The following is a 27,496-nucleotide window of genomic DNA, read 5'->3' on the forward strand; positions in this document are numbered from 1 at the left end:
TCACTATGTGTACGTTGTGTGTGAAAGCCGACATCATCAGAGCCCCTGCCCCTATGTGTACGCTGTGTGATAGCCGCCATCATCAGTGCGCCCCTCCCCCTATGTGTACGCTATGTGTGATCGCCTCCATCATCAGTGCCCCTCCCCCTATGTGTACACTGTGTGTGATAGCTGCCATCATCAGTGCCCCTCCCCCTATGTGTACGCTGTGTGTGATAGCCGCCATCATCAGTGCCCCTCCCCCTATGTGTACGCTATGTGTGATCGCCTCCATCATCAGTGCCCCTCCCCCTATGTGTACGCTGTGTGTGATAGCCGCCATCATCAGTGCCCTGCCCCCATGTGTACGCATTGTGTGTGATATCCATCATCAGTGCCCCTCCCCCTATGTGTACGCTGTGTGTGCTAGCTGCCATCATCAGTGCCCCTCCCCCTATGTGTACGCATTGTGTGTGATATCCATCATCAGTGCCCCTCCCCCTATGTGTACGCTGTGTGTGCTAGCTGCCATCATCAGTGCCCCGCCCCCCTATGTGTACGCTGTGTGTGATAGACACCATCATCAGTGCCCCGCCCTGCTATGTGTATGTTGTGTGTGATATCCATCATCATCAGTGCCCCTCCCCCTATGTGTACGCTGTGTGTGATATCCATCATCGGTGCCCCACCCCCTATGTGTACGCATTGTGTGTGATAGCCGCCATCATCAGTGCCCCGCCCCCTATGTGTACGCTGTGTGTTATAGCCGCCATCATCAGTGCGCCCCTCCCCCTATGTGTACGCTGTGTGTGCTAGCTGCCATCATCAGTGCCCCTCCCCCTATGTGTACGCTGTGTGTGATAGCCGTCATCATCAGTGCCCGTCCCCCCATGTGTACGCTGTGTGTGATAGCCGTCATCATCCGTACCCCTCCACCTATGTGTACGCTGTGTGTGAAAGCCACCATCATCAGTGCGCCCCTTCCCCTATGTGTATGCTGTGTGTTATAGCCGCCATCATCAGTGCGCCCCTCCCCCTATGTGTACGCTGTGTGTGCTAGCCGCCATCATCCGTGCCCCTCCCCCTATGTGTACGCTGTGTGTGATAGCCTCCATCATCAGTGCCCCGTCCCCCCTCTGTGTACGCTGTGTGTGATAGACATCATCATCAGTGCCCCTCCCCCTATGTGTACGCTGTGTGTGATAGCCGCCATCATCAGTGCACCCCTCCACCTATGTGTACGCTGTGTGTGGTAGCCGCCATCATCAGTGCACCCCTCCCCCTATGTGTACGCTGTGTGTGATAGCTGCCATCATCCGTGCCCACGTGCACCATCCAATACTAGTAGCAGCGTGTTGTTACTCTTACTGTACATCCAGGTTTGCATAGTCATCCAATGCACCAAGTCGCCCTCACTGCCTATATGAGCACGCCCCGGGTCAGCCCAGTTACCCTTCTGCAGTTATGAGAGTAGATGTTGCCAGAATATGTATGGTTCCAGATTACTTTATTTGCGTGAGCACACTTTCAGAGAATGCGCAATGCGAAAACACACAATATACATTTTGTCAACAGACAACTCTGCATCAGATGCTCCACAGATCTCATACTTCCCAATATACCCTCCCCCGTGTTCCAATCCATATCCCCCAATTACATTCACACTAATATTACTGATCCAGGTTTTATACCCTATTCCCCAAAACATACATACTTATACATTCTGATCTACTGCGTTTTATATACCCACCCCAGAACATACACACTCTCTGAGTCATTTTATATACCCTTCCCAATACATACACACTAACACTATCTCATACATTTTCAATAGCCCCCCCAATATATACACATTAATATTCATGTGTTATGAATATTACAAAGTTGACAGTGGTATGGCGAACAGGCCATGGCGATATGGTAGCAATGCATTATAAAGCATTGTAACCACGTCGGCTTTAGAAGTCACACAGCAGATGGTTGTTTGGGTATTAAAAGAGAACACATGTAAGTTTTGTGTGAACTGTGCAGAAAGGAGGTAATTGGGTAGAATCGCCTGTGGAGGATATGTGAGTGGTTCAGGAATATGCTAAGCTGCCTGAAGAGGTGAGTTTTCAGGGAACGCTTAAAGGTTTGGAGACTAAGGAAAGTTTTGTTGTACAAGGGACAGCATTCTGCAGGTGGGTGCAGCCCAAAAAAATCTGAGTGTGGAAGGGTTGAGTTGGGGATATTTTGAGATAAGTGAAGATATGATCATTGATAGAATTTTCTTTGCAGTCTAGTATTTTACTAGAATTATTTTATAATGGATTCTGTAAAATACAAGAAACTAATATACTAATATAGGGACTGACAGCGGAGCACTAGCATAAAAAAGTTTGCCAGAAAAATCAGTCTAGTCGCTGTGTTCACTTATACCCATACATCTATCTCATATACCCCTATACATAAATGATAATATCCCTGTCCATCTTCTATTCCTTGATACATAACACTTATACCTACATCGTCCATCTCATATCCCCCAGTACATATACACTTATACTCCCCTCATCCATCTCCTATCCCCCAATACATACACACTTATACTCCCCTCATCCATCTCATATCCCCCAATACATACACACTTATACTCCCCTCATCCATCTCCTATCACCCAATACACACACACTTATACTCCCCTCATCCATCTCCTATCCCCCAATACATACACACTTATACTCCCCTCATCCATCTCATATCCCCCAATACATACATACTTATACTCCCCTCATCCATCTCATATCCCCCAATACATACACACTTATACTCCCCTCATCCATCTCATATCCCCCAATACACACACACTTATACTCCCCTCATCCATCTCATATCCCCCAATACATACACACTTATACTCCACTCATCCATCTCATATCCCCCAATACATACACACTTATACTCCACTCATCCATCTCATATCCCCCAATACATACATACTTATACTCCCCTCATCCATCTCATATCCCCCAATACATACACACTTATACTCCCCTCATCCATCTCATATCCCCCAATACATACACACTTATACTCCCCTCATCCATCTCATATCCCCCCAATACATACACACTTATACTCCCCTCATCCATCTCATATCCCCCAATACACACACACTTATACTCCCCTCATCCATCTCATATCCCCCAATACATACACACTTATACTCCCCTCATCCATCTCATATCCCCCAATACATACATACTTATACTCCCCTCATCCATCTCATATCCCCCAATACATACACACTTATACTCCCCTCATCCATCTCATATCCCCCAATACACACACACTTATACTCCCCTCATCCATCTCATATCCCCCAATACATACACACTTATACTCCACTCATCCATCTTATATCCCCAATACATACACACTTATACTCCCCTCATCCATCTCATATCCCCCAATATATACACACTTATACTCCCCTCATCCATCTCATATCCCCCAATACATACACACTTATACTCCACTCATCCATCTCATATCCCCAATACATACACACTTATACTCCCCTCATCCATCTCATATCCCCCAATACATACACACTTATACTCCCCTCATCCATCTCATATCTCCCAATACATACACACTTATACTCCCCTCATCCATCTCATATCCCCCAATACATACACATTTATACTCCCCTCATCCATCTCATATCCCCCAATACATACACACTTATACTCCCCTCATCCATCTCATATCTCCCAATACATACACACTTATACTCCCCTCATCCATCTCATATCCCCCAATACATACACATTTATACTCCCCTCATCCATCTCATATCCCCCAATACATACATACTTATACTCCCCTCATCCATCTCATATCCCCCAATACATACACACTTATACTCCCGTCATCCATCTCCTATCCCCCAATACATACACACTTATACTCCCCTCATCCATCTCCTATCCCCCAATACATACACACTTATACTCCCCTCATCCATCTCCTATCCCCCAATACATACACACTTATACTCCCCTCATCCATCTCATATCTCCCAATACACACATTTATACTCCCCTCATCCATCTCCTATCCCCCAATACATACACACTTATACTCCCCTCATCCATCTCCTATCCCCCAATACATACACACTTATACTCCCCTCATCCATCTCCTATCCCCCAATACATACACACTTATACTCCCCTCATCCATCTCATATCCCCCAATACATACACACTTATACTCCCCTCATCCATCTCCTATCACCCAATACACACACACTTATACTCCCCTCATCCATCTCCTATCACCCAATACACACACACTTATACTCCCCTCATCCATCTCCTGTCCCCCAATACATACACACTTATACTCCCCTCATCCATCTCATATCCCCCAATACATACACACTTATACTCTCCTCATCCATCTCATATCCCCCAATATATACACACTTATACTCCCCTCATCCATCTCCTATCACCCAATACACACATTTATACTCCCCTCATCCATCTCATATCCCCAGTACATACATACTTATACTCCCCTCATCCATCTCCTATCCCCCAATACATGCACACTTATACTCCCCTCATCCATCTCATATCCCCCAATACATACACACTTATACTCCCCTCATCCATCTCATATCTCCCAATACACACATTTATACTCCCCTCATCCATCTCATATCCCCCAATACATACACACTTATACTCCCCTCATCCATCTCATATCCCCCAGTACATACACACTTATACTCCCCTCATCCATCTCATATCCCCCAATACATACACACTTATACTCTCCTCATCCATCTCATATCCCCCAATACATACACACTTATACTCCCCCATCCATCTCCTATCCCCCAATACATACACACTTATACTCCCCTCATCCATCTCCTATCACCCAATACACACACACTTATACTCCCCTCATCCATCTCCTATCACCCAATACACACACACTTATACTCCCCTCATCCATCTCATATCCCCCCAATACATACACACTTATACTCCCCTCATCCATCTGCTGTCCCCCAATACATACACACTTATACTCCCGTCATCCATCTCCTATCCCCCAATACATACACACTTATACTCCCCTCATCCATCTCCTATCCCCCAATACATACACACTTATACTCCCCTCATCCATCTCCTATCCCCCAATACATACACACTTATACTCCCCTCATCCATCTCATATCTCCCAATACACACATTTATACTCCCCTCATCCATCTCCTATCCCCCAATACATACACACTTATACTCCCCTCATCCATCTCCTATCCCCCAATACATACACACTTATACTCCCCTCATCCATCTCCTATCCCCCAATACATACACACTTATACTCCCCTCATCCATCTCATATCCCCAGTACATACATACTTATACTCCCCTCATCCATCTCCTATCCCCCAATACATACACACTTATACTCCCCTCATCCATCTCATATCCCCCAATACATACACACTTATACTCCCCTCATCCATCTCCTATCCCCCAATACATACACACTTATACTCCCCTCATCCATCTCATATCCCCCAATACATACACACTTATACTCCCCTCATCCATCTCCTATCACCCAATACACACACACACTTATACTCCCCTCATCCATCTCCTATCACCCAATACACACACACACTTATACTCCCCTCATCCATCTCCTGTCCCCCAATACATACACACTTATACTCCCCTCATCCATCTCATATCCCCCAATACATACACACTTATACTCCCCTCATCCATCTCATATCCCCCAATACATACACACTTATACTCCCCTCATCCATCTCCTATCACCCAATACACACACACTTATACTCCCCTCATCCATCTCCTGTCCCCCAATACATACACACTTATACTCCCCTCATCCATCTCATATCCCCCAATACATACACACTTATACTCCCCTCATCCATCTCATATCCCCCAATACATACACACTTATACTCCCCTCATCCATCTCCTATCACCCAATACACACATTTATACTCCCCTCATCCATCTCATATCCCCAGTACATACATACTTATACTCCCCTCATCCATCTCCTATCCCCCAATACATGCACACTTATACTCCCCTCATCCATCTCATATCCCCCAATACATACACACTTATACTCCCCTCATCCATCTCATATCTCCCAATACACACATTTATACTCCCCTCATCCATCTCATATCCCCCAATACATACACACTTATACTCCCCTCATCCATCTCCTATCCCCCAATACATGCACACTTATACTCCCCTCATCCATCTCATATCCCCCAATACATACACACTTATACTCCCCTCACCCATCTCATATCCCCCAATACACACACACTTATACTCCCCTCATCCATCTCATATCCCCCAATACATACACACTTATACTCCCCTCATCCATCTCATATCCCCCAATACACACACACTTATACTCCCCTCATCCATCTCATATCCCCCAGTACATACACACTTATACTCCCCTCATCCATCTCATATCCCCCAATACATACACACTTATACTCTCCTCATCCATCTCATATCCCCCAATACATACACACTTATACTCCCCTCATCCATCTCCTATCCCCCAATACATACACACTTATACTCCCCTCATCCATCTCCTATCACCCAATACACACACACTTATACTCCCCTCATCCATCTCCTATCACCCAATACACACACACTTATACTCCCCTCATCCATCTCATATCCCCCCAATACATACACACTTATACTCCCCTCATCCATCTGCTGTCCCCCAATACATACACACTTATACTCCCCTCATCCATCTCATATCCCCCAATACATACACACTTATACTCCCCTCATCCATCTCATATCCCCCAATACATACACACTTATACTCCCCTCATCCATCTCCTATCACCCAATACACACATTTATACTCCCCTCATCCATCTCATATCCCCAGTACATACATACTTATACTCCCCTCATCCATCTCCTATCCCCCAATACATACACACTTATACTCCCCTCATCCATCTCATATCCCCCAATACATACACACTTATACTCCCCTCATCCATCTCCTATCCCCCAATACATACACACTTATACTCCCCTCATCCATCTCCTATCCCCCAATACATACACACTTATACTCCCCTCATCCATCTCCTATCCCCCAATACATGCACACTTATACTCCCCTCATCCATCTCATATCCCCCAATACATACACACTTATACTCCCCTCATCCATCTCATATCTCCCAATACACACATTTATACTCCCCTCATCCATCTCATATCCCCCAATACATACACACTTATACTCCCCTCATCCATCTCATATCCCCCAATACATACACACTTATACTCCCCTCATCCATCTCCTATCACCCAATACACACATTTATACTCCCCTCATCCATCTCATATCCCCAGTACATACATACTTATACTCCCCTCTTCCATCTCCTATCCCCCAATACATGCACACTTATACTCCCCTCATCCATCTCATATCCCCCAATACATACACACTTATACTCCCCTCATCCATCTCCTATCCCCCAATACATACACACTTATACTCCCCTCATCCATCTCATATCCCCCAATACATACACACTTATACTCCCCTCATCCATCTCCTATCACCCAATACACACACACTTATACTCCCCTCATCCATCTCCTATCCCCCAATACATACACACTTATACTCCCCTCATCCATCTCATATCCCCCAATACATGCACACTTATACTCCCCTCATCCATCTCATATCCCCCAATACATACATACTTATACTCCCCTCATCCATCTCATATCCCCCAATACATACACACTTATACTCCCCTCATCCATCTCATATCCCCCAATACACACACACTTATACTCCCCTCATCCATCTCATATCCCCAATACATACACACTTATACTCCACTCATCCATCTTATATCCCCAATACATACACACTTATACTCCCCTCATCCATCTCATATCCCCCAATATATACACACTTATACTCCCCTCATCCATCTCATATCCCCCAATACATACACACTTATACTCCACTCATCCATCTCATATCCCCAATACATACACACTTATACTCCCCTCATCCATCTCATATCTCCAATACATACACACTTATACTCCCCCTCATCCATCTCATATCCCCCAATACATACACATTTATACTCCCCTCATCCATCTCATATCCCCCAATACATACACACTTATACTCCCCTCATCCATCTCCTATCACCCGATACACACACACTTATACTCCCCTCATCCATCTCATATCCCCCAATACATACACACTTATACTCCCCTCATCCATCTCATATCCCCCAATACATACACACTTATACTCCCCTCATCCATCTCATATCCCCCAATACATACACACTTATACTCCCCTCATCCATCTCCTATCCCCCAATACATACACCACTTATACTCCCCTCATCCATCTCATATCCCCCAATACATACACACTTATTCTCCCCTCATCCATCTCCTATCACCCAATACATACACACTTATACTCCCCTCATCCATCTCCTATCACCCAATACATACACACTTATACTCCCCTCATCCATCTCATATCCCCCAATACATACACACTTATACTCCCCTCATCCATCTCCTATCCCCCAATACATACACACTTATACTCCCCTCATCCATCTCATATCCCCCAATACATACACACTTATTCTCCCCTCATCCATCTCCTATCACCCAATACATACACACTTATACTCCCCTCATCCATCTCCTATCACCCAATACATACACACTTATACTCCCCTCACCCATCTCATATCCCCCAATACATACACACTTATTCTCCCCTCATCCATCTCATATCCCCCAATACATACATACTTATACTCCCGTCATCCATCTCCTATCCCCCAATACATACACACTTATACTCCCCTCATCCATCTCATATCCCCCAATACATACACACTTATACTCCCCTCATCCATCTCCTGTCCCCCAATACATACACACTTATACTCCCCTCATCCATCTCATATCCCCCAATACATACACACTTATACTCCCCTCATCCATCTCATATCCCCCAATACATACACACTTATACTCCCCTCATCCATCTCCTATCACCCAATACACACATTTATACTCCCCTCATCCATCTCATATCCCCAGTACATACATACTTATACTCCCCTCATCCATCTCCTGTCCCCCAATACATACACACTTATACTCCCCTCATCCATCTCATATCCCCCAATACATACACACTTATACTCCCCTCATCCATCTCCTATCACCCAATACATACACACTTATACTCCCCTCATCCATCTCCTATCACCCAATACATACACACTTATACTGCCCTCATCCATCTCCTATCCCCCCAATACATACACACTTATACTCCCCTCATCCATCTCATATCCCCCAATACATACACACTTATACTCCCCTCATCCATCTCATATCCCCCAATACATACACACTTATACTCCCCTCATCCATCTCCTATCACCCAATACACACATTTATACTCCCCTCATCCATCTCATACCCCCAGTACATACATACTTATACTCCCCTCATCCATCTCCTATCCCCCAATACATGCACACTTATACTCCCTCATCCATCTCATATCCCCCAATACATACACACTTATACTCCCCTCATCCATCTCATATCTCCCAATACATACACACTTATACTCCACTCATCCATCTCATATCCCCAATACATACACACTTATACTCCCTTCATCCATCTCCTATCCCCCACTACATACACACTTATACTCCCCTCATCCATCTCATATCCCCCAATACATACACACTTATACTCCCCTCATCCATCATATATCCCCCAATACATACACACTTATACTCCCCTCATTCATCTCCTATCCCCCAATACATACACACTTATACTCCACTCATCCATCTCATATCCCCCAATACATACACACTTATACTCCCCTCATCCATCTCATATCCCCAATACATACACACTTATACTCCCCTCATCCATCTCCTATCCCCCAATACATACACACTTATACTCCACTCATCCATCTCATATCCCCCAATACATACAGATTTATACTCTCCTCATCTATCTCATATCCCCCAATACACACACACTTATACTCCCCTCATCCATCTCATATCCCCCAATACATACACACTTATACTCCCTCATCCATCTCATATCCCCCAATACATACACACTTATACTCCCCTCATCCATCTCTTATCCCCCAATACATACACACTTATACTCCCCTCATCCATCTCCTATCCCCCAATACACACACACTTATACTCCCCCTCATCCATCTCATATCACCCAATACACACACACTTATACTCCCCTCATCCATCTCATATAACCCAATACACACACACTTATACTCCCCCTCATCCATCTCATATCCCCCAATACATACACACTTATACTCCCCTCATCCATCTCATATCCCCAATATATACACGCTTATACTCCCCTCATCCATCTCATATCACCCAATACATACACACTTATACTCCCCTCATCCATCTCCTATCCCCCAATACATACACACTTATACTCCCCTCATCCATCTCATATCCCCCAATACATACACACTTATACTCCCCTCATCCATCTCTTATCCCCCAATACATACACACTTATACTCCCCTCATCCATCTCCTATCCCCCAATACATACACACTTATACTCCCCTCATCCATCTCATATCACCCAATACACACACACTTATACTCCCCTCATCCATCTCATATCCCCCAATACTTACACACTTATACTCTCCTCATCCATCTCATATCCCCAATACTTACACACTTATACTCTCATTAATCTACAAAAGGGTAGTTCCGCAACAGGTTGTTTGTGCAGATATTGACCAGCGACAGGTCTTTATCTGTGACCGACTTTAAAATAATTGTATGCACTGTGAGTGCTGATCACTCGTCGGTGGTGCTCCCAGAGTCAATAGGTTAAGGCAATGGAACAAAAGAAGAGAGAGACTCTTTGTTGGGGCACTCTTAGTCAAAAAATTGTTAGACACTAAAACTTAACTTTTAATAAATATAATAAAAATCTAGTGACTCAAGAATGAAAATCGTGAACAAATATATTCATGCATATTGTTCATGCATATCGCTCAATGCTTATATTGTAGGAATAAATATGAAAATTGCCTGGGTGAAAATTATTTGTAATTGATATTTTAACTGGGACAGATCTGTCTATAATTTGAGACAGGATATAGTTATGGTCCCCCAGGAATACTACCTATGTTCAGTTTTTTAAATATTGTACAATTTCTTAAAAGAGAAAGATTAAAGGCAATGTGATCTTTAAATGTTGCCTTAAGGGGTCCTTAAACACCTGCTGCTCTATATTCAGGCAGTGGTGTTACCGGGAAGGCTTTTACTTGATTAAACAGTGTATTGTTCGACTCCATGCAATAAGTAGAAGTCTGAAAACACGATATTGGAGTAAAGGCATTTACATACTCGGCAGTAACACAGTAATGCAGTCGATAGAGATTTGAAAAAGCAATATTATAAATTTTACATGGAAATATATCGAAATAAGAAGATTTTTTTGTACGTTATATTTTGTAGTAATACAGTAAAATTCTCACATTCAAAATACAGATAAAAGAAAGAAAGCAAATGAAAAAAGGGGAAGAAGGGGGTATGTCTTACTTCTGCTGTTCAGCTGGGTTGTTTACTGCACCTGGTGTTCGCTGTTGGTCCCCCACACAGTTACTGACCAGGCCTACCACAGATTTGCTTCCAAGATCGGACGAGATCAGGCGTATCCTGTGGAGTATGGCCGTAATCTGCTGAATGAGAGAGTATGACTACCAAAGTGCTTCTGCTGTCCAAATTAATGGATGAGAGAGCATGAAAAAAATATTTTTGATATATATGGTGGGCTCTATAATAGTGCCATAGTTTGTAGTATACCCAAGTGGACTTTTATAGGGAGATAGATATATCCAAAAAGAGCTTGATGCTCTCCACTAGTTTTAAACTAAGGGTATTTTCTTTTTATCAGGCAAAAGAACCCTGTGTCTTTTGCGGGACACACTGATGAATTGATGCTAATTTGATATCTCAGAAGCAGAGTATTTTTTGCACTCTTGGAGAGTCATATTTAGCTGGTGAGATTAATGTCATGTATCCGTATTTACGTATAAAACAATATACCCAGAAGTTTGATGTGAGTATCAAGGATGCTCTGAAATTCAAAAAGTAATAAAATACTGACAAACTGTAATCACTTAATTCTTGTGCAGATATTGCATATAGTCACACTGCATATAACGTGAGTATCAGAAATGCCCTAACATTCCAAAAATTGGAGAGTATGAAAAACTGTTGCAGAAAAATGTGATATGAATATCAAAAGATGCTCTAAATTCAGAGGTATTAACAAACTGCAAACACTTAATTATTGTGCAAATATTGCATGTGGTCACACTGCAGTATGATATGAATATCAAAGATGCTCTAAATTCAAAGATATTAGTAAGCTGCAAACACTTAATTATTGTGCAAATATTGCATGTGGTCACACTGCATAAATTGTAACAAATCGCTGAATCGATATAAACATATATAGTTATATTGAAAATTAATGGGAATTACACTTAATATGGAAATGGTACATTATAAGTTTTAGTAACCCAAAAAGGGTGCTTACTGAACCGGTAAATCCCTTAGTGTGGGGGTGGGCTGCGCAGTCCCACAAGGTCCCACTAACCAAACGGCCCGTTTCACCTATCCATAGGCTTGTTCACTGGTATTCCTGGGGGACCATAACTATATCCTGTCTCAAATTATAGACAGATCTGTCCCAGTTAAAATATCAATTACAAATAATTTTCACCCAGGCAATTTTCATATTTATTCCTACAATAGAAGCATTGAGCGATATGCATGAACAATATGCATGAATATATTTGTTCACGATTTTCATTCTTGAGTCACTAGATTTTTATTATATTTATTAAAAGTTAAGTTTTAGTGTCTAACAATTTTTTGACTAAGAGTGCCCCAACAAAGAGTCTCTCTCTTCTTTTGTTCCATTACACTTATACTCTCCTCATCCATCTCCTATCCCCCAATACATACACACTTATACTCCCCTCATCCATCTCCTATCACCCAATACATACACACTTATACTCCCCTCGTCCATCTCCTATCACCCAATACATACACACTTATACTCCCCTCATCCATCTCATATCCCCCAGTACACACACACTTATACTCCCCTCATCCATCTCATATCCCCCAATACATACACACTTATACTCCCCTCATCCATCTCATATCCCCCAATACATACACACTTATACTCCCCTCATCCATCTCATATCTCCCAATACATACACACTTATACTCCCCTCATCCATCTCATATCCCCCAATACATACACACTTATACTCCCCTCATCCATCTCATATCACCCAATACATACACACTTATACTCCCCTCATCCATCTCATATCCCCCAATACATACACACTTATACTCCCCTCATCCATCTCATATCTCCCAATACATACACACTTATACTCCCCTCATCCATCTCATATCACCCAATACATACATACTTATACTCCCCTCATCCATCTCCTGTCCCCCAATACATACACACTTATACTCCCCTCATCCATCTCATATCCCCCAATACACACACACTTATACTCTCCTCATCCATCTCATATCCCCCAATACACACACACTTATACTCCACTCATCCATCTCATATCCCCCAATACACACACACTTATACTCCACTCATCCATCTCATATCCCCCAATACACACACACTTATACTCCACTCATCCATCTCATATCCCCCAATACATACACACTTATACTCTCCTCATCCATCTCATATCCCCCAATACATACACACTTATACTCCCCTCATCCATCTCATATCCCCCAATACACACACACTTATACTCCCCTCATCCATCTCATATCCCCGAGTACATACACACTTATACTCCCCTCGTCCATCTCCTATCACCCAATACATACACACTTATACTCCCCTCGTCCATCTCCTATCACCCAATACATACACACTTATACTCTTATCTGCATGGGCATACACCTCTGTATTAGCCAATCTTTTGTATGTCATAAAAGCCTCCATTCTGTGTATGTGACTCGCTGTGTCTGGCCCTAGATTTGGGTATTGGCCCTGTCTGTCTGCCTGGTGTTCACAGTCACCATTGGGATATTCCCTTCTGTTACCGCAGACGTGAAATCCACCATTGCTGGCAAGTCTGAGTGGGGTGAGTATGACTGGGTATGCTAGGATCTATGTCTGTGTATAACCCTGAGGACAAAAGAGGCCGAGCATATATCGGTGTCAGAGCTTCGGTAATGATCTCGTACATACTGCGCATGTCCTCTGATAGTCACAACGAGGAGCACTGCAAAACTAATTTAATAGAGAGGGTTATTGCCAGGAGCTGTGTGGACACAGGTGTAATTTAGTGTATATTAGGCATGATACTCCATATTTCTCTTACGTCCTAGAGGATACTAGAGTCCATTTAGTACCATGGGGTATAGATGGGTCCACTAGGAGCCTTTGGCACTTTAAGAATTTGATAGTGTGCGCTGGCTCCTCCCTCTATGCCCCTCCTACCAGACTCAGTTTAGAAAATGTGCCCAGAGGAGCCGGTAACGCTTAGGGAAGCTCCTGAAGAGTTTTCTGCATTTATTTTCTATTTCTCTGACGTCCTAGTGGATGCTAGGAACTCCGAAAGGACCATGGGGAATAGCGGCTCCGCAGGAGTCTGGGCACAACTAAAAGAAAGCTTTTAGACTACCTGGTGTGCACTGGCTCCTCCCACTATGACCCTCCTCCAAGCCACAGTTAGATTTTTGTGCCCGGCCGAGCTGGATGCACACTAGGGGCTCTCCTGAGCTCTTAGAAAGAAAGTATAATTTAGGTTTTTTATTTTACAGTGAGACCTGCTGGCAACAGGCTCACTGCAACGAGGGACTAAGGGGAGAAGAAGCGAACCTACCTGCTTGCAGCTAGCTTGGGCTTCTTAGGCTACTGGACACCATTAGCTCCAGAGGGATCGACCGCATGGAACTGGCCTTGGTGTTCGGTCCCGGAGCCGCGCTGCCGTCCCCCTTAGAGAGCCAGAAGCAAGAAGAAGTCCGGAAAATCGGCGGCATGAAGACTTCTGTCTTCACCAAGGTAGCGCACAGCACTGCAGCTGTGCGCCATTGCTACTCATACACACTTCACACTCCGGTCACTGAGGGTGCAGGGCGCTGGGGGGGGGCGCCCTGAGCAGCAATAAAAACACCTTGGCTGGCAAAACAATCACAATATATAGCCCCAGAGGCTATATATGTGATAATTACCCCTGCCAGAATCCTTAAAAAAGCGGGAGAAAAGTCCGCGAAAATGGGGCGGAGCTATCTCTCTCAGCACACTGGCGCCATTTCTCCCTCACAGTTCCGCTGGAAGGAAGCTCCCTGGCTCTCCCCTGCAGTCTACACTACAGAAAAGGGTAAAAAAGAGGGGGGGCACTAAATTTAGGCGCAGTAATTATTATAGCAGCTATAGGGGACATAATTCAGTTAGTCCCTGCATTATATAGCGCTCTGGTGTGTGCTGGCATACTCTTTCTCTGTCTCCCCAAAGGGCTTCTGTGGGGTCCTGTCCTCTATTAGAGCATTCCCGGTGTGTGTGCGGTGTGTCGGTACGGCTGTGTCGACATGTTTGATGAGGAAAATTATGTGGAGGCGGAGCAGATGCCCATAGAAGTGATGTCACCCCCTGCGGGGCAGACACCTGAGTGGATGGTTTTATGGAAGGAATTACGTGCAAGTGTCGACTCCTTACACAAAAAATTTGACGACATGCCAAATGCGGGACAGCCGGCTTCTCAGCTCGTGCCAGCCCAGGTGTCTCAATGGCCATCAGGGGCTTTAAAACGCCCGCTACCTCAGATGGCAGACGCAGATGTCGACACGGATACTGATACCAGTGTCGACGACGATGAGTCAAATCTAATGTCCACTAGGGCCATTCGTTGCATGATTGAGGCAATGAAGGAGGTATTACACATTTCGGATATAAACCCAGGTACCACTAAAAAGGGTATTATGTTTGGGGAGAAAAAACTACCCGTAGTTATTCCCCCATCTGAAGAATTAAATGAAGTGTGTGAAGAAGCGTGGGCTTTCCCCAATAAAAGATTGATAATCCCTAAAAAATTACTAATGGCGTTCCCTTTCCCGCCAGAGGATAGGGCACGTTGGGAAACACCTCCTAGGGTGGATAAAGCGCTCACACGTTTGTCTAAAAAGGTGGCACTTCCGTCTCCGGATACGGCCGCCCTAAAGGAGCCTGCGGATAGAAAGCAGGAGGCGATCCTGAAGTCTGTATATACACACTCAGGCATTATACTTAGACCAGCTATTGCGTCAGCATGGATGTGCAGTGCTGCCGCTGCATGGTCAGATTCCCTGTCAGAAAATATTGACACTTTAGACAGGGACACTATTCTCCTAACCAAAGAGCATATAAAAGACTCAGTCTTATACATGAGAGATGCACAGAGGGAGATCTGCCAGCTGGCATCTAAAATAAGTGCATTGTCCATTTCTGCTAGGAGAGGCTTATGGACTCGGCAGTGGACAGGGGATGCAGATTCCAAAAGGCACATGGAAGTTTTGCCTTATAAGGGTGAGGAGTTATTTGGGGATGGTCTCTCAGACCTAGTTTCCACAGCGACAGCTGGGAAATCAGCAATTTTACCCCAGGTTCCCTCACAGCCTAAAAAAGCGCCGTTTTATCAAGTACAGTCCTTTCGGACCCAGAGAAACAGGCGAGGAAAAGGCGGGTCCTTTCTGTCCAGAGGCAGAGGTAGGGGAAAAAGGCTGCAACAAACAGCAGGTTCCCAGGAGCAAAAGTCCTCCCCCGCTTCTTCCAAGTCCGCCGCATGACGTGGGGCTCCACTGGCGGAGCCAGGTACGGTGGGGGGCCGCCTCAAAAATTTCAGCGATCAGTGGGCTCGCTCACAGGTGGATCCCTGGATCTTGCAAGTAGTATCTCAGGGGTACAAACTGGAATTCGAGGCGTCTCCCCCCCCCCCCCCCCCCCCCCCCCCCGCCGTTTCCTCAAATCTGCCTTGCCAACGACTCCCTCAGGCAGGGAGGCTATGCTAGAGGCAATTCACAAGCTGTATTCCCAGCAGGTGATAGTCAGGGTGCCCCTACTTTAACAAGGACGGGGTTACTATTCCACACTGTTTGTGGTACCGAAACCGGACGGTTCGGTGAGACCCATTTTAAATTTGAAATCCTTGAACACATACATAAAAAAGTTCAAGTTCAAGATGGAATCGATCAGGGCGGTTATTGCAAGCCTGGACGAGGGGGATTACATGGTATCCCTGGACATCAAGGATGCTTACCTGCATGTCCCCATTTATCATCCTCACCAGGAGTACCTCAGATTTGCGGTACAAAATTGCCATTACCAATTCCAGACGCTGCCGTTTGGACTTTCCACGGCACCGAGGGTGTTTACCAAGGTAATGGCGGAAATGATGATACTCCTTCGAAAAAAGGGAGTTTTAATTATCCCGTACTTGGACGATCTCCTAATAAAGGCGAGATCCAGGGAGCAGTTGTTGGTAGGAGTAGCACTATCTCAGGAGGTGCTACACCAGCACGGTTGGATTCTGAATATTCCAAAGTCACAGCTGGTTCCGACGACACGTCTACTGTTCCTGGGAATGATTTTGGACACAGTCCAGAAAAAAGTGTTTCTCCCGGAGGAGAAAGCCCAGGAGCTGTCATCTCTAGTCAGAGACCTCCTGAAACCAAAACAGGTGTCGGTGCATCACTGCACGCGAGTCCTGGGAAAGATGGTGGCTTCTTACGAAGCAATTCCTTTCGGCAGGTTCCATGCCAGAATATTTCGGTGGGACCTGTTGGACCAATGGTCCGGATCGCATCTTCAGATGCATCGGCTAATAACCCTGTCTCCAAGAACCAGGGTGTCTCTGCTGTGGTGGCTGCAGAGTGCTCATCTCCTAGAGGGCCGCAGATTCGGCATACAGGACTGGGTCCTGGTGACCACGGATGCCAGCCTTCGAGGCTGGGGGGCAGTCACACAGGGAAGAAACTTCCAAGGACTATGGTCGAGTCAGGAGACTTCCTTGCACATAAATATTCTAGAACTAAGGGCCATTTACAATGCCCTAAGTCAGGCAAAACCCCTGCTTCTACACCAGCCGGTACTGATCCAGTCAGACAACATCACGGCGGTCACCCATGTAAACCGACAGGGCGGCACAAGAAGCAGGACGGCAATGGCAGAAGCCACAAGGATTCTCCGATGGGCGGAAAATCACGTGCTAGCACTGTCAGCAGTGTTCATTCCGGGAGTGGACAACTGGGAAGCAGACTTCCTCAGCAGGCACGACCTCCACCCGGGAGAGTGGGGACTTCATCCAGAAGTCTTCACACTGATTGTAAATCGTTGGGAACGGCCACAGGTGGACATGATGGCGTCCCGCCTAAACAAAAAACTGGAGAGGTATTGCGCCAGGTCAAGGGACCCTCAGGCGATAGCGGTGGACGCTCTAGTGACACCGTGGGTGTACCAGTCAGTTTATGTGTTCCCTCCTCTGCCTCTCATACCAAAGGTACTGAGAATAATAAGAAAACGAGGAGTAAGGACAATACTCGTGGTTCCGGATTGGCCAAGAAGAGCTTGGTACCCGGAACTTCAAGAGATGATCTCAGAGGACCCATGGCCTCTGCCGCTCAGACAGGACCTGTTGCAGCAGGGGCCCTGTCTGTTCCAAGACTTACCGCGGCTGCGTTTGACGGCATGGCGGTTGAACGCCGGATCCTAAAGGAAAAGGGCATTCCGGAGGATGTCATTCCTACGCTGATTAAAGCCAGGAAAGATGTAACGGTAAAACATTATCACCGCATATGGCGGAAATATGTTGCTTGGTGTGAGGCCAATAAGGCCCCAACAGAGGAATTTCAGCTGGGTCGATTTCTGCACTTCCTACAGGCAGGAGTGACTATGGGCCTTAAATTGGGCTCCATTAAGGTACAGATATCGGCTCTGTCGATTTTTTTCCAAAAAGAACTAGCTTCACTACCTGAAGTTCAGACATTTGTAAAAGGAGTGCTGCATATTCAGCCCCCCTTTGTGCCTCCAGTGGCACCCTGGGATCTCAACGTGGTGTTGAATTTCCTAAAATCACATTGGTTTGAGCCACTAAAGACCGTGGATCTAAAATATCTCACGTGGAAAGTGGTCATGTTATTGGCCTTGGCTTCGGCCAGGCGTGTATCAGAATTGGCGGCTTTGTCATTTAAAAGTCCTTATCTGATTTTCCATATGGATAGGGCAGAATTGAGGACTCGTCCCCAGTTTCTCCCTAAGGTGGTATCTGCTTTTCACTTGAACCAACCTATTGTAGTGCCTGCGGCTACTAGCGACTTGGAGGATTCTTACTGGATGTAGTCAGGGCCTTGAAAATATATGTTTCCAGGATGGCTGGAGTCAGGAAAACTGACTCGCTATTTATCCTGTATGCACCCAACAAACTGGGTGCTCCTGCTTCTAAGCAGACTATTGCTCGCTGGATTTGTAGCACAATTCAGCTGGCGCATTCTGCGGCTGGACTGCCGCATCCTAAATCAGTAAAAGCCCATTCTACAAGGAAGGTGGGCTCATCTTGGGCGGCTGCCCGAGGGGTCTCGGCTTTACAACTTTGCCGAGCTGCTACTTGGTCAGGGGCAAACACGTTTGCAAAATTCTACAAATTTGATACCCTGGCTGAGGAGGACCTGGAGTTCTCTCATTCGGTGCTGCAGAGTCATCCGCACTCTCCCGCCCGTTTGGGAGCTTTGGTATAATCCCCATGGTCCTTTCGGAGTTCCCAGCATCCACTAGGACGTCAGAGAAAATAAGAATTTACTCACCGGTAATTCTATTTCTCGTAGTCCGTAGTGGATGCTGGGCGCCGTCCCAAGTGCGGATTGTCTGCAATACTTGTACATAGTTGTTGTTCACAAAAGGGTTATTGTTATGAGCCATCTGTTGAGAGGCTCAGTTAAATTTCATACTGTTAACTGGATATGGTATCACGAGTTATACGGTGTGATTGGTGTGGCTGGTATGAGTCTTACCCGGGATTCAAAATCCTTCCTTATTGTGTCAGCTCTTCCGGGCACAGTATCCTAACTGTGGCTTGGAGGAGGGTCATAGTGGGAGGAGCCAGTGCACACCAGGTAGTCTAAAAGCTTTCTTTTAGTTGTGCCCAGACTCCTGCGGAGCCGCTATTCCCCATGGTCCTTACGGAGTTCCCAGCATCCACTACGGACTACGAGAAATAGAATTACCGGTGAGTAAATTCTTATTTTTTTATTTACAGGCAGGGCTGGTTGGCACCAGTCTGTCTGCTTCGTGGGACTTAGAGGGGGACTGCCCAACCTACTATAGGGTTAATGGTACAGTTCCCCGCTGACAGGACATTGAGCCGCTGAGGGAACTATTCGCAAGCCCCGCCACGGCGAGCGTACATTCCCGCAGCACGCCGCCACCCCTAACAGAGCCAGAAGAAAGAAGAGTGGTGAGTGTTATGCCGGAGTCCCGGTTAGCGGGTCACCGGCTATTATGGCGGCATGAGGGTACGGAGTGCAGCACTGAGGAACAGGCTGCGTCTCCAGGCTCAGATCAGCGCAGACTGCACCGCTATGGGGGGTGAGCTGAGTCATCCTATACAGTACCCACACTGGCAAATACACTTACAGGGGCTATGTCCCACTGTTTAGGTATCTAAAACACCTTAGCCAGTTTAAAATAAAACCGGGAAGGCCGCGCGCCATTAAGGGGGCGAGGCTTCACTATGAGCGGCTCACCAGCGCCATTTTCCCTCTGCAGTTTTACACAGACAGACAGACTGGCAGGGAAGCACAGCTCCTCCAGAAGGACTCCAGCTTACCTCAGCGGTACCAGGGGGTCATAGTAAGGGGAGGGGGGGGGGAGCATTATTAGAGTACTAAGCCCCTATCAGGGTACTTAGTCTGCGACCCAGCTAAGCTTGGCATTAGCACTAAGGGCGCGGTGTGGCTGGCTCCTATATACTCTGTCTCCCTGGAAGGGCTCTGTGTGGGTTAACTGTGTTTTCTCTAACGTCCTAAGTGGATGCTGGGGACTCCGTAAGGACCATGGGGAATAGCGGCTCCGCAGGAGACTGGGCACATCTAAAGAAAGCTTTAGGACTATCTGGTGTGCACTGGCTCCTCCCCCTATGACCCTCCTCCAAGCCTCAGTTAGATCTCTGTGCCCGAACGAGAAGGGTGCACACTAGGGGCTCTCCTGAGCTTCTTAGTGAAAGTTTTAGATTAGGTTTTTTATTTTCAGTGAGACCTGCTGGCAACAGGCTCACTGCATCGAGGGACTAAGGGGAGAAGAAGCGAACTCACCCTGCGTGCAGAGTGGATTGGGCTTCTTAGGCTACTGGACATTAGCTCCAGAGGGACGATCACAGGCCCAGCTTGGATGGGTCCCAGAGCCGCGCCGCCGGCCCCCTTACAGAGCCAGAAGGCAGAAGAGGTCCGGAAAATCGGCGGCAGAAGACGTCCTGTCTTCAACAAGGTAGCGCACAGCACCGCAGCTGTGCGCCATTGCTCTCAGCACACTTCACACTCCGGTCACTGAGGGTGCAGGGCGCTGGGGGGGGGGCGCCCTGAGACGCAATAAAAACACCTTGGATGGCAAAAAAAATGCATCACATATAGCTCCTGGGCTATATGGATGCATTTAACCCCTGCCAGAATCCATAAAAAAGCAGGAGAAAAGTCCGCGAAAAAGGGGCGAAGCCTATCTCCACAGCACACTGGCGCCATTTTCCCTCACAGCTCCGTTGGAGGGAAGCTCCCTGTCTCTCCCCTGCAGTCACTACACTACAGAAAGGGTTAAAAAAAGAGAGGGGGGCACTAATTAGGCGCAGTATTAACTATACAGCAGCTATAAGGGGAAAAACACTTATATAAGGTTATCCCTGTATATATATAGCGCTCTGGTGTGTGCTGGCAAACTCTCCCTCTGTCTCCCCAAAGGGCTAGTGGGGTCCTGTCCTCTATCAGAGCATTCCCTGTGTGTGTGCTGTATGTTGGTTACTTTTGTGTCGACATGTATGAGGAGAAAAATGATGTGGAGACGGAGCAGATTGCCTGTAATAGTGATGTCACCCCCTAGGGGGTCGACACCTGAGTGGATGAACTGTTGGAAGGAATTACGTGACAGTGTCAGCTCTGTATAAAAGACAGTGGTTGACATGAGACAGCCGGCTACTCAGCTTGTGCCTGTCCAGACGTCTCATAGGCTGTCAGGGGCTCTAAAGCGCCCGTTACCTCAGATGGCAGATATAGACGCCGACACGGATACTGACTCCAGTGTCGACGGTGAAGAGACGAATGTGACTTCCAGTAGGGCCACACGTTACATGATTGAGGCAATGAAAAATGTTTTACACATTTCTGATAATACGAGTACCACCAAAAAAGGGGTATTATGTTCGGTGAGGAAAAACTACCTGTAGTTTTCCTGAATCTGAGAAATTAAATGAGGTGTGTGATGATGCGTGGGTTTCCCCCGATAACAACGGATAATTTCTAAAATGTTATTGGCATTATATCCTTTCCCGCCAGAGGTTAGGGTGCGTTGGGAAACACCCCCTAGGGGGGATAAAGCGCTCACACGCTTGTAAGGGCTCTACCTTCGCCTGAGATGGCCGCCCTTAAGGATCCTGCTGATAGAAAGCAGGAGGGTATCCTAAAAGGTATTTACACACATACTGGTGTTATACTGCGACCAGCAATCGCCTCAGCCTGGATGTGCAGTGCTGGGTTGGCGTGGTCGGATTCCCTGACTGAAAATATTGATACCCTAGATAGGGACAGTATATTTTTGCCTATAGAGCATTTAAAAGATGCATTTTTATATATGCGTGATGCACAGCGGAATATTTGCCGACTGGCATCAAGTCTAAGCGCGTTGTCCATTTCTACCAGTAGAGGGTTATGGACACGTCAGTGGTCAGGTGATGCGTATTCCAAACGGCATTTGGAAGTATTGCTTTATTAAGGGAGGAGTTATTTGGGGTCGGTCTTTCAGACCTGGTGGCCACGGCAACAGCTGGGAATTCCACGTTTGTACCCCAGGTCGCCTCTCAACATGAGAAGACGCCGTATTATCAGGCGCAGTCTTTTCGTGGACAAGTGGGCAAAAGGTTCCTCATTTCTGCCCCGTGACAGAGGGAGAGGAAAAAGGCTGCAGAAATCAGCCAGTTCCCAGGAACAGAAACCCTCTCCCGCCTCTGCCAAGCCCTCAGTATACGCTGGGGCTTTACAAGCAGAATCAGGCACGGTGGGGGGCCCGTCTCAATGAATTTCAGCGCGCAGTGGGCTCACTCGCAAGTAGACCCCTGGATCCTTCAGGTGATATCTCAGGGGTACAAATTAGAATTCGAGACGTCTCCCCCTCGCCGTTTCCTAAAGTCTGCTTTACCGATGTCTCCTTCTGACAGGGAGACAGTTTTGGAAGCCATTCACAAGCTGTATTCCCAGCAGGTGATAATCAAGATACCCCTCCTGCAACAGGGAACGGGGTATTATTCCACACTGTTGTGGTACCGAAGCCGGACGGCTCGGTGAGACCGATTCTAAATCTAAAATCTTTGAACACTTACGTACAGAGGTTCAAATTCAAGATTAAGTCACTCAGAGCAGTGATTGCGAACCTGGAAGAAGGGGACTACATGATGTCTCGGGACATCAAGGATGCTTACCTTCATGTCAAAATTTACCCTTCTCACCAAGGGTACCTCAGGTTTATGGTACAGAACTGTCACTATCAGTTCAGACGCTGCCGTATGGATGGTACACGGCACCCCGGGTCTTTACCAAGGTAATGGCCGAAATGATGATATTCCTTCGAAGGAAGTGAATTTTAGTTATCCCTTCCTTGGACAATTCCCTGATAAGGGTAAGATCCAGGGAACAGTTGGAGGTCGGTGTAGCACTATCTCAGGTAGTGTTGCGGCAGCACGATTGGATTCTCAATATTCCAAAATCGCACCTGGTTCCGACGACGTGTCTTCTGTTCCTAGGGATGATCCTGGACACAGTCCAGAAAAAGGTGTTTCTCCCGGAGGAGAAAGCCAGGGAGTTATCCGAGCTAGTCAGGAACCTCCTAAAACCGAGCCAAGTCTCAGTGCATCAATGCACAAGGGTTCTGGGTAAAATGGTGGCTTCCTACGAAGCAGTCCCATTCGGCAGATTCCACGCAAGAACTTTCCAGTGGGACCTGCTGGACAAATGGTCCGGATCGCATCTTCAGATGCATCAGCGGATAACCCTGTCACCAAGGACAAGGGTGTCCCTCCTGTGGTGGTTGCAGAGTGCTCATCTTCTAGAGGGCCGCAGATTAGGCATTCAGGACTGGGTCCTGGTGACCACGGATGCCAGCCTGCGAGGCTGGGGAGCAGTCACACAGGGAAGGAATATCCAGGGCTTATGGTCAAGCCTGGAGACATCACTTCACATAAATATCCTGAAGCTAAGGGACATTTACAATGCTCTAAGCTTAGCAAGACCTCTGCTTCAAGGTCAGCCGGTGTTGATCCAGTCGGACAACATCACGGCAGTCACCCACGTAAACAGACAGGGTGGCACAAGAAGCAGGAGGGCAATGGCAGAAGCTGCAAGGATTCTTCGCTGGGCGGAAAATCATGTGATAGCACTGTCAGCAGTATTCATTCCGGGAGTGGACAACTGGGAAGCAGACTTCCTCAGCACGACCTCCACCCGGGAGAGTGGGGACTTCACCCAGAAGTCTTCCACATGATTAAAAACTCGACAGGTATTGCGCCAGGTCCAGGGACCCTCAGGCAATAAGCTGTAGACACTCTGGTAACACCGTGGGTGTACCAGTCAGGGTATGTGTTCCCTCCTCTGCCTCTCATACCCAAGGTACTGAGATTGATAAGATGGAGAGGAGTAAGCACTATATTCGTGGTTCCGGATTGGCCAAGAAGGACTTGGTAACCGGAACTTCAGGAGATGCTCACGGAGGATCCGTGGCCTCTACCTCTAAGAAGGGACCTGCTCCAGCAAGGACCCTGTCTGTTCCAAGACTTACCGCGGCTGCGTTTGACGGCATGGCGGTTGAACGCCGGATCCTGAAGGAAAAAAGGCATTCCGGATGAAGTCATCCCTATCCTGATCAAAGCCAGGAAGGATGTAACCGCAAAAACATTATCTCCGCAATTGGCGAAAATATGTTGCGTGGTGCGAGGCCAGTAAGGCCCGACGGAGGAAATTCAACTGGGTCGATTCCTACATTTCCTGCAAACAGGAGTGTCTATGGGCCTGAAATTGGGGTCCATTAAGGTTCAAATTTCGGCCCTGTCAATTTTCTTCCAAAAAGAACTAGCTTCAGTCCCTGAAGTTCAGACGTTGTAAAAGGGGTACTGCATATACAGCCTCCTTTTGTGCCTCCAGTGGCACTTTGGGATCTCAATGTAGTTTTGGGTTCCAAAAGTCACATTGGTTTGAACCACTTAAATCTGTGGAGTTAAAATATCTCACATGGAAAGTGGTCATGCTGTTGGCCCTGGCCTGGGCCAGGCGCGTGTCAGAATTGGCGGCTTTATCCTGAAAAAGCCCTTATCTGATTTTCCATTCGGACAGGGCGGAATTGAGGACTCGTCCTCAGTTTCTCCCCAAGGTGGTTTCAGCGTCTCACCTGAACCAACCTATTGGTGGTGCCTGCGGCTACTAGGGACTTGGAGGCCTCCAAGTTGCTAGACGTTGTCAGTGCCCTGAAAATATATGTTTCCAGGACGGCTGGAGTCAGGAAATCTGACTCGCTGTTTATCCTGTGTGCACCCAACAAGCTGGGTGCTCCTGCTTCTAAGCAGACTATTGCTCGTTGGATTTGTAGTACAATTCAGCTTGCACATTCTGTGGCAGGCCTGCCACAGCCAAAAATCTGTAAATGCCCACTCCACAAGGAAGGTGGGCTCATCTTGGGCGGCTGCCCGAGGGGTCTCGGCTTTACAACTTTGCCGAGCAGCTACTTGGTCAGGAGCTAATACGTTTGTAAAATTCTACAAAATTGATATCCTGGCTGAGGAGGACCTGGAGTTCTCTCATTTGGTGCTGCAGAGTCATCCGCACTCTCCCGCCCGTTTGGGAGCTTTGGTATAATCCCCATGGTCCTTACGGAGTCCCCAGCATCCACTTAGGACGTTAGAGAAAATAAGAATTTACTTACCGATAATTCTATTTCTCATAGTCCGTAGTGGATGCTGGGCGCCCATCCCAAGTGCGGATTGTCTGCAATACTTGTACATAGTTATTGTTACAAAAATCGGGTTATTATTGTTGTGAGCCATCTTTCAGAGGCTCCTCTGTTATCATGCTGTTAACTGGGTTCAGATCACAGGTTATACGGTGTGATTGGTGTGGCTGGTATGAGTCTTACCCGGGATTCAAAATCCTTCCTTATTGTGTACGCTCGTCCGGGCACAGTATCCTAACTGAGGCTTGGAGGAGGGTCATAGGGGGAGGAGCCAGTGCACACCAGATAGTCCTAAAGCTTTCTTTAGATGTGCCCAGTCTCCTGCGGAGCCGCTATTCCCCATGGTCCTTATGGAGTCCCCAGCATCCACTACGGACTATGAGAAATAGAATTATCGGTAAGTAAATTCTTATTTTAACCTTCGTGTGTGTGTGTGTGCTTCATATTTACAGTGTCAGGCAAGGAGTGTGTTTCATGCACGGCAGAGTGTCTTTCTTCCTCAGGGGGATCTCTACAGTGTACTCAGGATAGTACACATTCTCAGGCTAGTGGGTCCGAACCAGCATGGTTGGATTCCCTTAAAGGGATGATCTCAAATATTTTGAATAAATTATCCCATAATGAAAGAGAGACGCAATACTTAAGGCAGTCTGTGGATGACCTGATGAATAGAGATTCAGTTCCCATACCGGCGTCTCAGACTCCTACCATTTGTCCGCAAAAGCATACACTGGCCCAGATCCTGCAGGCTGACACTGATGATGACGTATCAGATGCGGAGGAGGGTGAGGTGGACTCAGGAGGGGGGGGGGGATGCTGCTCTGTCACAAGGAATACAGGACCTGATAGAAGCTATAAGAGATGTCCACACACATTCCTGATCAGGTGACAAAGGAGGATGAGGAATCTTATTCGAATGTAAGAAATAAATCCTCTGCTACTTTTCCTGCATCAAAAGAGTTGAATTCCCTATCTGAAGAGACTTGGGTTAATCCTGATAAGAAATTTCAGATCTCAAAAAGGTTACTCACATC

The 27,496-nt window shown here is 46.5% G+C and overlaps 1 protein-coding gene across 4 annotated transcripts in view; it reads left to right on the plus strand.

Annotated features, from left to right (window-relative positions):
* Positions 1 to 27,496, plus strand: part of SLC29A1 (solute carrier family 29 member 1 (Augustine blood group)) — a 151,415-nt gene that overhangs the window by 108,522 nt on the left and 15,397 nt on the right. For all 4 annotated transcript variants that reach the window (XM_063918814.1, XM_063918813.1, XM_063918812.1 and 1 more), the window contains one exon: positions 14,274 to 14,382. In XM_063918814.1, coding sequence (XP_063774884.1) covers positions 14,274 to 14,382 — 109 coding nt within the window. The remainder of the gene's footprint in view (positions 1 to 14,273; positions 14,383 to 27,496) is intronic.

The sequence above is a fragment of the Pseudophryne corroboree genome, chromosome 4 (genome assembly GCF_028390025.1).
Source record: "Pseudophryne corroboree isolate aPseCor3 chromosome 4, aPseCor3.hap2, whole genome shotgun sequence".
Classification (NCBI taxonomy): domain Eukaryota; kingdom Metazoa; phylum Chordata; class Amphibia; order Anura; family Myobatrachidae; genus Pseudophryne; species Pseudophryne corroboree.